The sequence below is a fragment of the Lepidochelys kempii genome, chromosome 2 (genome assembly GCF_965140265.1).
Source record: "Lepidochelys kempii isolate rLepKem1 chromosome 2, rLepKem1.hap2, whole genome shotgun sequence".
NCBI lineage: Eukaryota > Metazoa > Chordata > Testudines > Cheloniidae > Lepidochelys > Lepidochelys kempii.
The window spans coordinates 27,874,152-27,888,377 of record NC_133257.1 but is presented as its reverse complement, the minus strand read 5'-3'; the positions used below and the strand labels follow the sequence as shown (position 1 = coordinate 27,888,377).

General features: G+C 36.8%; 1 protein-coding gene across 3 annotated transcripts in view; it reads right to left on the bottom strand.

The window, feature by feature from the left end:
- The window catches only part of TRPS1 (transcriptional repressor GATA binding 1), a 262,838-nt gene that overhangs the window by 176,891 nt on the left and 71,721 nt on the right, over positions 1–14,226 (bottom strand). For all 3 annotated transcript variants that reach the window (XM_073330288.1, XM_073330289.1, XM_073330290.1), the window contains one exon: positions 12,197–12,800. In XM_073330288.1, coding sequence (XP_073186389.1) covers positions 12,197–12,800 — 604 coding nt within the window. The remainder of the gene's footprint in view (positions 1–12,196; positions 12,801–14,226) is intronic.

Below are 14,226 nucleotides of genomic sequence, written 5' to 3'. Positions count from 1 at the left end.
ATGTTAATTGAATTCAGAAGAATCATAGAATCATAGAAGATTAGGGTTGGAAGAGACCTCAGGACGCCATCTAGTCCAACCTGCTGCTCAAAGCAGAACCGAAACCAACTACATCATCCCAGCCAGGCCTTTGTAAAAGCCTCTAAGGATGGAGATTCCTCCCTAGGTAACCCTAGTGCTTTCCTTAAAAAAAACCAGATTGACTGAACCTAGTTTCACAATGCAAGCTTTTCAATACTTCTAGTTCCAAGTCAAATTTGGGGTTATGAGAGTATCCACCTTCAAGTATTGAAGAAACACATAATGTATACCAGAGGGTATATTTCTCCCCTTACAATTAAGGGCCTAACACCAGGAACATTAAAGGCAGTTAATGTACATGCATACATCAGGAAAAGAAACCCATTAATATTTAGAGATGTTATTCTCCAAATGTCTTATAAAGGCTATAATAGTGGTATATTAAGTCTCTCTTTGATTTGAATGTTTTTACCTCGCACTATGTGCCTTACAGCCATTTAGTCATGTACAGACTGGAGCGGTGAGAGCTTTGAAGTGCCCAGTTCCAGTGAACTTTCTAAGCTTTTCTATGAAGTCTGAAGAGGTTTGTGTGTTATTTACAGTAATTTCAGAACAAGCTCAGAGATTTATCCCACCACAAAGAGATACAATTTCTTCATAAAAGCAGGCGATATTCAATTGAACAAGGTCTCCATTTTGGGGGGATTTTTTAAAATACTTTGGCATTGTGACTACATCATACTTAAAATACACTGCACATGAACAATGATGCACCTAATTTTGGAAAAAATATATACAAAAGATGTAAGATATTTTTGTGTGGATGAGTTTTATTCCTCTGCAACCAGTAAATACAGTTCAAATGATTCACAGATTTAATTCTTATAATCATAGTGAAACAGCTGTGATCAGGCTCTATTTGTGGCATCTGAAGAAATTTGCACCCCACCTACTAAAAATTAGTTGTAAGCATCCAAAGATCTCATTTGAACATCTGATTGAACAAAACATGCAGGCATCGTTCCATGCCAAAAAAAGAGGAATTAGACCTAAAATATGCCTTTTTCTCACGAGAAATTGTAGGCTCCCAGAATAACATGTGAATTAAAACCCATCTCCAGCTTGTTTGCATCTCTCCTAGTCCCCATTCATAACAAAATCCTTGACAACTGCTCTGATTATTTCTTTTATTAGTATTTATTATTATTTAAGCACAAATTTCAGATCATAAAGTTCTTCCAAGAAGAAACAGCATGTGGTACAATCCATGTTAAAATGTACTGAGTGGAATTTTACTCGTAGCAAGTGCTGAAGGCAACTGACATGATTAAAGACTACAGAATAACCAATTGTTAAAGACTTCTTCCCATATGTGAAAGTAGGTAGTTTGCACCTCGGGAGTGCACAAGCCGAAATGAGGTCAAAAGTCAAATGAGAAATACGAACCTCCTGCTCCATGTGCAGATCTCTCTGTTCAGGATTACAAAGAGGATAGACATATTTATAAAGCGAGTATAAAATTTAGACATGCAACCTAATTTTTTTTTCCCTTTAACGTGTACTCCAGAAATTAAGGTATGATCCAACTTCCATTGAAGTCAACAGCAACGTTTTCATTCACTTCAGTGGGAGATAGATCAGGTCCTTCATGCACAATATGTCATCACAGCATTTGTTAATTCTGAAAACAGAAGCAACGTGACATGCTTACTCACATTGAATAGCCTCTTGCTGACCTCAGTGAGACCACTCATAGAGTAAGGTGCTATTCCATATAAGTGAAAGTTTCAGAATCTTACCCTATAGTGTTTCCATCTTACATGAAGCATTCTCCTCAGATTTTTTTCAAATATATAATTTTTTTAGAATGTATATAACAGCCTATATATTTGTGATAAGTAAAATAGACCAGAATTCATGTTATTCTACTTAAATGTGTGCTGTGGAATTAAAGCTAATATATAGAATTTGCACCATAAAAAATTAGGGTTGGTCAAAATAGTAAAAACTATTTGGATGGAATTATTTTTTAAAGAAGTTCTCTCAAAAAAGCATCTCAAGAAAACAATTCTAATTTTCAATGAAAAAATGTATGCTCAAAATCTGAAAAATTGTTGGGTTTTGCTTAAAAACAGAGATTGTTTTCTGGGATATGTTGCCACAGTGCCTCATGGGAGCTGTAATTCAGTTGCCTCACCTCTCCATTATACTCTATGTACTGGGCTCCCCAGTTGCGCTGTATCTCCCATGATGCATCTGGACCATAGAACTCCCATGATACATCGTAACCACAGAACTCCCATGATGCACTGCCTCACATTAACAACTGCGGGGAACACTGTATGCATGATGGGAGATGTAGTCAAACCAAGGAGCCCAGCCTATAGGAGAATGGGAGCATGAGGCATTTGAACTACTATTTCCTATGAGGCACAGCAGAGGCATTCCCTAATCACAATATTTCAGTTTGGGGAAAATATATTTCAGTTTTCAATTTTTCACTGAAATTTTCTGCAGGAAAAAAAGAAGTCCGACATATCCAATCAAAATATTAGCTTTCACATTCCATGTAATTTCTTTCGGGAGCGAGGGGGGCGTCTCTGTGCAGGGAGCATGGTCTTTTTTTGTCCCCTTTTACGGTAGTATCTGTGCACCTCACAATCATTAGTGTATTTACATTCACAACACCCACATGAGGTAGGGAAGTGCTATTATTCTCATTTTATAGATAGGAAACTGAGTTACAGAGAGACTAAAGGACTTGGCCAAGATCTCACAGGGAGTCTGCATCAGAACAAAAAATTGAACCCCAGGTCTCCCAAGTCCCAAGCTAATATTCTGATTACTTGCCTATCTTTCCTCTCCATGAGAAAAGGGCACTTGCATGAACTGGGCAATCACACAGGGTGCAACTGCTACACTCCACAGTGGGTCTGCATCCTCTGCATGACAGAGAGCACTATCCCCTAGACAGAATGTGTCCTGCTACTTCCCTTTGGGCAGCATTGCTCTCCACCAAAGCAGTATCATGCATTTAAAAATATTCGCCATCCTGTATAGGTTTGTTTGCACTGGGGCAATGCGGAGATGCACAACTTCAGCAAGAGCTACAGGGAAGCTTAATCATCAGGCCACACTGCTAGCTCTAGCATCTCCTGCAGTGGACTTGTGTGACCATGGTCCCCATCACACCGCCTCCCTTTGGAAACCAGCTGCTGTGCAGGACGCAAAAAGAAGGCTCTTTGTTCCCTCTACAGTACTGCACACTCATCCAGTAGCCAGGCACAATCTTGCTCTGGGATTTTAATTCAACTTTAAATAAATGTCAAATCTCGAATATAATACACTACCTATACATACACATATCACTTTTTTAAAATTATAGAGGTAGGACAGTGAAACATATACTGGCAATCTATGAGACGTTTAAAATACTCAGAACACTTCTCAAAGGAACAAGTAGCAAAACATCAAAAGAACTATTCAATCGTTATAAGCATGTATTTTAGAAAGAGAATTCAGTACAAGACATAAATGAAATATAGCAGATGTGAAGCTCTCCACTATATCAACTGTGCTACAATAGAGATCTTAAAATAAGGATCATTAGACCACATTAAAAGTAGCTACATGCATATATCTATTTTGATCAGTTCTTAGGTAACAAAGGAAGTTTCTCAGCACCTGCTGTGTGTATATTTATATCTATATATTTTATATAGATATACTTACATTTCTTCTGTTTCTGCACATATCTGTGCACACACCAAAACTATTTCCCATAGTGGGCATTTTTTAACTGGAAACATTAATCTCTGGATAAAATAGCTATGAGATATCAACAGAACATGAGTGTTCACTATTTATTTACAAATCTGTTTTTAAATCTTTACTACTTTGAAACTCATTTAGATATGTACAGCATCTGGATTCCTTCAGATTAATTAAAATTATGGCTATGCATTCCTAGTCCAATAGATTAAGCACTTGTTTGCAGCCTATCACAATATCCCTCCTCTAAAATGTATATTTAGTCTTTCTTTTAATTACCAAAAGTTAATGTACAAAGGATATCTGAAATTCAACACAAAGAACAACTGCACTTCCATATGTTACATGTATATTCATGCCACTTTTCCACCGTTCAACACCATTCCACTTCAGGCAAAAACAAAATTAGGGAAAATCCTTGCCTGCATTCATCTATGAAATTTAATTTTCCATTGAAAAAATCTACAAATTAGTGATAAATTCAGCCCTCGGACATGGTGTGCTGTTCCTGTTGAATTCAATTTGGCAGAATTTGGTCCTTAGTTTGAATGTAAAATACAAATTTTCATTCCACTGGAAATGTATAATCTAATGCTAAACACTGATGAACCTAAAAATAAATTATTACAATGTGCTTATTTTACTTCTCAAAACTTTTGATAAGTTTAATAGTTGATAAAATTAGTCTGAATAGTGCAAACGTCTTACTTTCAAATTTAAAGAGCTCTTGCCATTGAAAAATCTAGGAATTATATAGTTTACATTACACTCAGTTTTGTTTATGTGTGCGGTGCTCACAGCTGTATTTATTTGGTACTGTCACAGTGTTTTATTTAAAACAATAATTAGGCTATAGTTATAACTAATACTATAAGAGAGTAGCACAAGTTAAAAGTAAAAATTTAGTAATCCATTTGAAGCCTGGATAAAAGATGTTGCTTTGATGTTAGGTCTGTTCCTGAAACCCTACTTATTGTGAATAATCTTAACTCATATGATTAGTCCTACTGAAATCAATGGTACTACTCTTAGAAGTAAGGTTTGCAGGGTTGGGCCCTTTGTCAATAAATAAATAAAAAAGACAGTTAAAAAGAGAACAGAGGCAGATCTCCAGCTGGTGAAAACTGTCAATGTTCTACTGAAGTTAATGGAGATATAAGAATTATACCAGCCGATGACCTGCTCCCTGGGAATCAGATGAACGTAACAATAGCAATACATGTTACAAAAGATGTTGATCTGATCAGAAAAGATAGCACTAAGTAATCAGAGACATGTAAGCAAAGTTATTATTCATCATATTTCCTTCCTAATATCTATGCACATATTTTACAAAATTACATAATTACCATAAAATCCCATTCACTTCAAAATCCATATGATATTAATGACAATTCTTTCTCACAAGTTCAAATAATGAGACCATGAGTCAACCAGTATTACTTTAGAAACCAGTATGCATAATATTTTGCTTCTTCTTACTGAAGAAATTATGTTGATGAGCTAACTATCAAACCACTGAGAATAAGAGAGCAGTTCTGATTTCTGAACTAATGATGGGAATATAAAGGTTCAATTAACTATATGTGATTCTGAATTTCAATCCATATCAGCCATTTGTTTCATTATAGAATGTAGGATAGCTTTTGTCTTTGTTATTGACTCAACAAGCCAAATAATGCAGCTCATCTTAAATTGAGAATCTGGTTTTCTCTGCTAGAATCATTTTGCTATTGATCGTAGCAACTTCTGTATACACTGTTGCTTACTAAAAAGCCAGGGGGCTTGTAACTTAATGCTTCTTGATCTTTGTTCTGCAGACTGATTCACCTTTTCTCAGCGTTTTTGATGCAAATATCCACCCACTGTATTATTACAGTGCCACACCTAAATAATGATTTTACAGTCTAATACAGTTCTACTCATTCCCTGCCCCCAGTGACAGAAATGTACACAACTATGGGTGGGTATATATCCAAAAGGTGGGGCCCTCTTTCCATGTGACAACCCATCCCCACTCGACTATGCTTAAATTCAATTCTCATGAACCAGAAACATCTATTTAACTGGGCAGGTTAACATTTTTTTCAAGTTATATTCTAGTCCTATTTGATCACTGTGTCATGATGAGTAATGCAAAACATTTAATTTTCTTGTGGGTTTGTTCCAGTAGTTACTAAAAGGAGCCAAACACATGTTTGTTTCTAAGCTATTTCAAAGCTTTATAAAATTAGTTTAACTTCACTTTGTAGCCCATTCAGCAACAAGGGAATTTTACCATTCTCCGGTTTTGTGCAGGAAATCAAGGTTTCAAAACTTTTTCTAATCAAGTCCTTATCTTTACTCTGACGCTTCACTTGTCAGATGATCATTTAAATTTACCAGGTTCTATTTATACTTAAAAATTAACTCCCTGCCACCTCAAGCTCTGAACTGTAGAAACAGGTGCTTTTAACAAAACCGGAAGAGCTTAGCAGTTCTTTGACCCAACACAGCAATGTGCATTAGTAAAACATAGTGCCTGCTGAGTTTCCCTGAGTTAATTAGAGGACTCATATGGCAATGAATGGCCTTGACTATAAATACTTCCTGAAAGATCCCTAACGGAGTCAGAGGAAATGGGGAAAAAATGAGACACAGCTAAAGAGAAACTATTTCCGTTGTTTCTTCTTTAGAGGGCTACTTTTTAAAGGAAGTGGGGACAAGGGTACAGTGTCCAAGAAATCTACCAACTAAAGCAAAAAATGGAACAATTATACTCTTCCCAAATTTAATTCGACAAATCAGCATAAGAATACTCCTGCTTAAAAAAAAGTTATTCATTGCATTGCAGTCCCCAGTGATTATGTACATCTGTTAATACTACCAAGACTTTTAAGAACACATTTTGTGTATTCTCACATGCACGGTTTGCTCCTCTGTTAAAGTCAGCAGCAAATCTTCTACTGACTTCAGTGCAAGCAGGATTCACTTCTGAGATATGCTGTCCTTCTAGAGCCAACAATCTGACGTTTATACACAGGGAAAATATTTTCAAAAGCACACGGGAGTGAGGAATTTCCACTGAGTTTCAGAAGCTGTTGGGCACATAACCCTTTGAAAGTCTCCTTAACAGTTAAACGGGGATCAATAATTCGAAATACAGTATAAACTATCCAGTGATCCACACTGTAGGGAAAATTATGTATGCTATTTACTACATTGTTACTTTTAAGGTCAGAACTAAGTGAAAATTGTATCTTTTTTTCTTTCAAACTTTGAAAACAAATCAACCTGCTCTTCACCCTGTTAAGAAAAAGGGGAAGGGGTGGAATCATGATTGGCCCAGCAGAAATTCAAAATTTAAAAAATTAACCATCTCTAGATAGTTATATACAGAACAGTATATGGAACATTTGGAATGTAAATATCACAGGCTGAACAATAACCAACTATTCTTGAGGTAAATTGAATCAACCTAGAAATGCAATGCTTTCTTGTAGCATGTGTTGCTAAGTGCCCTCAGTTCCATGGAAAAGTTGAGTGTGTTCAGCCCCTCACAGGATTAGGCCTCAAAAGAAAACATCTATAGCAAATTTTAACATAATTTTAGTCAAGACTTAAATATTGCTGTCCAAGATCTCCATTTATTACAATTTGCTCCTCTGACTATCTCTCATATTACATATGTTTTATATGAAATTACTGCAAATGGGCCATAAAATGTACAACACTTTCAGAAATGGACGACATTAGAACACATTGTGGTCAGTGATCTTATGCATGCATGTGAAAGTGTTGCAGTAACATCCACACATCCCCCTGTGCACAGATACCATTATATGCAAAATAGGTCTGTGTGTAAATTCCCAGGATCACGCTGCACCTCTGTGTGTCTACACTGTGGAAAACTTGGTACTGCAGCATCAAAACATAATAGAAGAGGACACTTCATTTAAAATCAGTTTAGGAAAGAGTTCCTACTGTCCAGAATCAGAGTTATCAACGCACTAAACAATGCTGCTTGGTTGATCTTCTGCTGGCTGCCAATGTTCCCTCCCCTACAAAAGGAACATTTTTGCATCTCAATAGACTTCTCCAGTATCAACAAATCTTTAAACTATAAATTCAGTTACTCTAAGGAAGAGAGGGTTAACATCTACAGTGTTCCATGCTGAGGAATTTTTTATTTATTTATTTGTATTCCCATTTACAAAACATACAGATAGCCTGTAAATACAGTTACTGGAAACATTTTAATAAAAAAAATAAAAATTAAAGCTACACCGAGAAGTGTAACAAATCTCTGAGAAAGATTCACTCACACATGAACAGTCTGAAAACTCTCTCTAATTGTCTGGGGGGCAGGAGGTCTGCCCACTATCTATACGTGTTTGCACGTGCATTGTACAAACCATCATTGTTACAATATCTCAGTCTCCTGAAAGGATCCAATCAATTTGGTGTTTCAACCACTGAAAATAAATGAAATCCTACCCAACCTTCTCCCCTGAAGAATCTACTGAATGACACATTGTGGGGGGCAGGTGGCCATCACAGGTAGAATGAGAGCAACAAAGCAGCGTATAGGCATGTTATAAAACATGAAACCTTACAAATGTATTGTACTTATGAGACAATTTTGTTGACAAATTATAGTATATAAAATTTTCCACCTTTTTTCAATCGATTTTTTATTATTTTTGACATTATAACCACATGTCAACCATCAGAGATACACTGTAAAACAAACACCTAGAAAACTTGCTTGTGATATTATCCTCTATTTGTTTTACTGCTGTTGGATAAATACTATACCCCTTGCATTAGCTGATTCTACAACAAATTCTATTTATGTACAGTGTTATCTATAAGCATTCCCCCATCAGCTGTACTTAAAAAATTATGGGACTGTGTTTCCAAAGAGTACACTGAACACCATACAATACATAGCTCGCAACACAAACTTGCATTATGTAAATTTCTTCCCAGAAATAATCATTGCTATGTATATTCCACATGCATTTATACACACTTTTAAAACAATTAAATAAGCCAAATTCCTTGATCACTTAAACTTCATGCACCACAACTCAAAACAGAACAGAGAGGGAGTGAGCAATGGGAGTCACAAGGACAAAATTCTGCCACTGGTTTACCATGTGACCCTGGGCAGGTCTCTAAGCTTCTCAGCGACTCAATTACCTCATCTATAAAACGTGTGAATAACACTGCCAACCCAGTCTCAAAAGTGAACTCCAAAGATGAAAAGTGAAAACTATCATTATAACTGTTAAAATCATTTCAAAGCTTTCTTAGTAATTGGGAACCACTGGGGGGAACACAAAATTAGACACATGCCATTTCTCTCCTTTGATCACATCACATATTCAGTGCTTCCAATCGGTTCTCCCCAGATTAGAACAGTTTCGTTCATGTCCGTTTTTCAAAAACATGAAATGACAGTCTCTGTCATCTAAACAGAATAATACAAGTGTACAAGTGTAGTGTAAATTTTGCCTTTTTGTCAACAAGTGGCCCTAGCACACACAACTTTGAATTCAACTACTGATATAACTTCAGAGACTTGTACCAGCTGGAAGCACTGGTTGGGGCATGCCAGCTTTTAGTACCTAAATCATCGCTTCACATTACAGACGTACATTTTCTTTTCCTTAAGAGGACAATCAGGTAAGTTATGTTCAAACAATAAAGAGCATTCTTTTTTTTTAATTCACTGGATACAATCAGTGTTGACTAGAAAAACTTTAGCTGTTTGGAAATGAAGAGTAAGCAGCAGAATTAATCTAAAGAACTCTTCTGCTTAGATCAATTGATGTTCTAATCCTTCAGAATGTTAGCAGCAAAGATGCCTTTGGGTGAAATTCTAGCCCCGCAGAAGTCAAAGTTTTGTTTTTGACTTTAACAGAGCCAGGGTTTCACTGTACAATTCCGCACACAGGGAACTGAATCAGGAACGTTGGGGGTTCTTTTCGCACTGACCCGATTCAACTCTGAATCTGAATTAGCACTAAACCCTCACGTTACATTCGTCCCCAGAACTCCCAAAATGAAGGCTAAAGTCTCACTATTTCCTTCTTCCCTCAATAGTTATGAAACATAGGTATGTCTTATGATGTGTATGAACTCTGTCCAGCATGTTCCAGGAGTCCACTAACATAGTGTCCGACTAAAAAGATGACTAGTTGACATAAGCCCCCTCTCCAATCTTCACAGAAGAAAAATGGAAACGTGAAAATAAAAAGAAATGGTGGCTGAGGGAAAGACATGTTCAATTAGGTTCTGCGTCTAGTGGAGTTCAACTATTGTTGGCCAGAACTGTTTTTAAAGGTAATTCTTCCCTGAAAGGTGCCAACATAGTTTCCCTAATCAGTGCAGACTAAGCCTAATCTTTTACCACAATCATTTTACAAACTATGTAAAGCAGAAATTGGGATGTAGGCTAAAATCTTAAAAAGCGGGTACCTAAACCTAACAACTGAATCCATATTTATGCACCTAAATAAGCAGACTGCTTGTTCAGAAGACAATGATTTCAGAAGTCAATGGGAATGGCAGGAATTCAGCACCTCTGAAAAGAAATCCATTGAAATCCTAAACATATTATCACCTTTCCATTAAGAACCTTTAAATATATATTTATATTTGAATTTCTTGTTGCGCCAACCATAAAAATTGGCCAGCATAATCTTTCCTCCTCTGCCTTCTCCGGGGTAAAAAAATAAGGTAAATAAAAAAACTAAAGTGGTACTATATTAAGTTTTCAGGCGCAGCCAGAGGAGTATCAGTCGGCTTCACAGCGCTAATGCAGCACGTTATCAGATTCCTTTGCATGTTGTTTTTTTTTAAATAGACAATGAGGTTTAGCCTGTGCAAAACAAATAAAATTTAGTCTCAACTGGCTAGCCTCCCAGGGTAAAAGTGGTTCCTGTGGAGATAGCCAACAAAAGGTATATGCATGGCTAAGTCCCACTAAACAGAGCTTAAGTGGGATATAAGTGTCAGATATATATATATATATAAGTGGGATATAAGAGCTTAAGTGGGATATTTACCTTCTGTCAGGGTAAATTTCACCTCTAATCAGGATTTTTTTAAAAAAATACTGATAAACAGAGGAGAAAAGAAACTCATGTACTATATATGAAGCTCCCACACACAATTGTCCCAAACCCAGATCTGCGCACAGAAAGCCTTTCATGCACTATTGAAATGATTAAACTGAGAGATGACGCCAGTGACATTTCACGGCTTTATACAAAACATAACACTTTGGTTCTATTCAGATGCATGAAGCTCTTAAATTATAAATAAATGATTTTGAGAATTAGCACAATTCTCAAGTTTTAGACTCTACTAACTTAAAAGGGCTCAAAAGATTTTATATATATATAATAGAAAACTACTGCAAAATACATTTGCATTCTCTTTACTCTTCTGACATTCATATTGTACTGGATTTATGATTCTTAATGTCCTTAAAGAGAGAATAAAGAAAAGTAGCTAATCATTATTTCCATTCTCAAGACCAGCTGAGTTTCAAAATCCCCTTTGTATGCAAACTGAAAGCAACTGCAGCAACTTTCTAGGAGTTCAGATGAGATATGACACCTAGTGAAAACCCAGTGCTGACTCAGAGAGAAAGACAGTTATTTCCCCAGGCCACTAACCTCCCCCCTCAGCATTAGTGAGTTATCTGAAACTCAAACTTCCTTCACAGGGAAAAGCACATACAGTAAAAGAGTGAAGGGAAGCCTTTTGTATGCACAGGTGCGACATGTTCCGAGAGAGCACTAGTGCAGTTTTGTTTTGAGGATAGAATGAGAATGTACAGTAAGATACAGAATTTCTGTCTCTTTTGACATTTCCTCAGTTCCTTTTTTTCTTCTTCTTCTTCGACAAGCCAACCAGACAAATGTCTAAGTTACATGTTTTAATTCCCCCTCCCCAATTACATTTCTTTATTAATATTTGACTCATATTTCACATTTTAGCTGTTTAATACTATGATATCTCACTTCAGTGTGTGCTGTCACCCCATCTCAAAATTTAAGAGGTGATTAGACGTGTTAATATAACAGATGTGCAGCCTTCTGGGATTCTGAACCTTTCTTCGCCAAATATATCAGATTCTTGCATAATCAGCAGGAATGATTAACCAAAATTCAGTCAGAGCTAATAGCAAAGACAAACAAACGATTGCTTCCTATTGCATCTGGTACATGTTTTATACAAAAGCTTGGGAACTATTACCTGCCAATTTAGCCCTAAAAGTTTGAATCCTTTAGACTGATTTTAATAAAGTGTCCTTGAAAATAAACCACCATTCCAAACCTAGAGAAATGAGTAGTTGAAAGTAAACATGATATGCATGCACTCATTGTAACAAAGGAAAGCTTCCTACCCGTAACAGGGACTGGGATTCGTCCTTTGATTTGTTATCGCCTGACCCAGGATATTGATGAGTGAGTGGTCCAGATTTCTCTCCGCCTCCTGCTGGCACCCCCTGCAGGAATCCCTTGGTCTCAACAGCCAAGCCATAAATAGGCCGTGCAAGGTGGGCAGCTTCTACGTTTGGACTATCCCTTAAAGGCTTTGGCTGTTCTTGGCCAACAGACACTGAGGGCAGGAGGCCTAAGCTTGTTTGTGTATATGATGGGCTTCCCCTCAAAATGTCTGTTCCTCTCCAGGTCACACTGCGAAGATCATCATTGGAGCTGTCAGTCCAACCTTTCTCCTTGAGCACTTCCTTATCTTCTAGCTTTTCCCTCTTCACTATGCTGTCAGAAATGGGCTCCCCCATTTTGGGGTCTGGATTGATCAGACTGTAGACCTTTAGGTCAATTTTGGGCTCTTCCTTGATAGCAGACATGCCATGACTGTCTTCCCCATTGGCTGTACTGATGTCCATCTCCTGACAATGCACAGTGTTGAAGTGCTCTAGTAGTGACTGAGTGTCAACAGCTGTAAAGCTGCACTGACGACATTTGTAGCAGTTATGTACTCTCCTGAAAGAAAATGAAGATTATTTTAATATCAGAGTCCACTCACCGTCCCCTTTCTTGTACCTGCATTTTTCTCAAAAAATATATGAGGAGGTAAGAAACGGAATACTTCCAAATCCAGAACCTGAAGTGAAATTATCTGGCACATGTAACTCTAAATAAAGAATGTGGGTTTATTTTTGTTGTATGTGGGATAACACAAAACTAAATCCAGCTGCTAAACACCAGAACAACTGGTTATCAATGATCTTCTAACCATTCATTCAGACTCAGTCCTGTCTTTCTGAACTCTACATAATTTCATTGCAGATTTTGTATGATTTTTCCTTTTGATTTGAATCAATACACTTTTCACCTCCTATTTATTCCATTGTGACATTTTCCCACACAAAATGAAACACAAGGGGACATACTTCTTTCTGACACCTAATTAAAAGCCACTTTGTATAATGTAGTCCTGTACTAAAAAGTTCCTGTTTAATAGCTTAAAAAAATTCCTTTGCCTGTCATCAATTTTACACCCATTTAGTCAATGCAGAGGACTTTGGAGGAGAGCTCTAGTTAACTTACAGCTAAAGATACTTCAAAGGATAAGAGTTCTTGAAACAAGAAACAATTCTTATTTGTTCTCTATAGAAATTCTAAAAACTGTTTTGAAATGAGACTGCTCTTAAGGCCACACAAAACAGCTGATTGTGTCCTTATATATTGAATTCTATTGTCAAATGTAGAGGCACTTTTGTAAAGTTTGAGAGGCTTTCAAGTAGGGAAGCAGAGAACATATGTGAATTCCATTAAAGTCTGCTAAAAGGTGTGGAATATGTTGGAATAATAATGTGCATCCCTGTTTTCATTATAAGTCTATGCAAAGTACTATATTAGTAAATCATGTAAACCATACATTACTACATTGGAACAACATGTTACCAGTTTACTGTATATCCCATAGTAACAGAATACTCTCTATGAGCTAACTACGAAACATTTATTAGGTATTAATTATTATTATTTAAACTACAATAGTGGCCAGAGTCCCCAGCGAGTATTGGTGTCCCATTGAGCTAAGCTCTATATCAATGAAGAGTAAAAGACAGTCCCTGCTCTTCATCAAAATGTATATAAATCTGTAATTCCTTCTCCTTACAGATACACTTAAACATACACACCCTATGCACTTAGAGTCACTCTAGTGACTCTAGCCAAGGTAGAAAAAATGAGCCCTTGACTGCCCACACTGGACAAAGCTTATATAGGAAATCTGTTACTGCCATGACAACGTCAATTGTTGAAAATTAATTCTTTCAAGGCTAAATCCTGGTCCCAATGAAGTTAATGGCAAAACTCCCATTAACTTGAATAAGAGCAGCATTTGGCTCTTAGTTCATCTGTATAGCAGGAATAGTACACAAAATGTCCCTTTTTAGGTCTG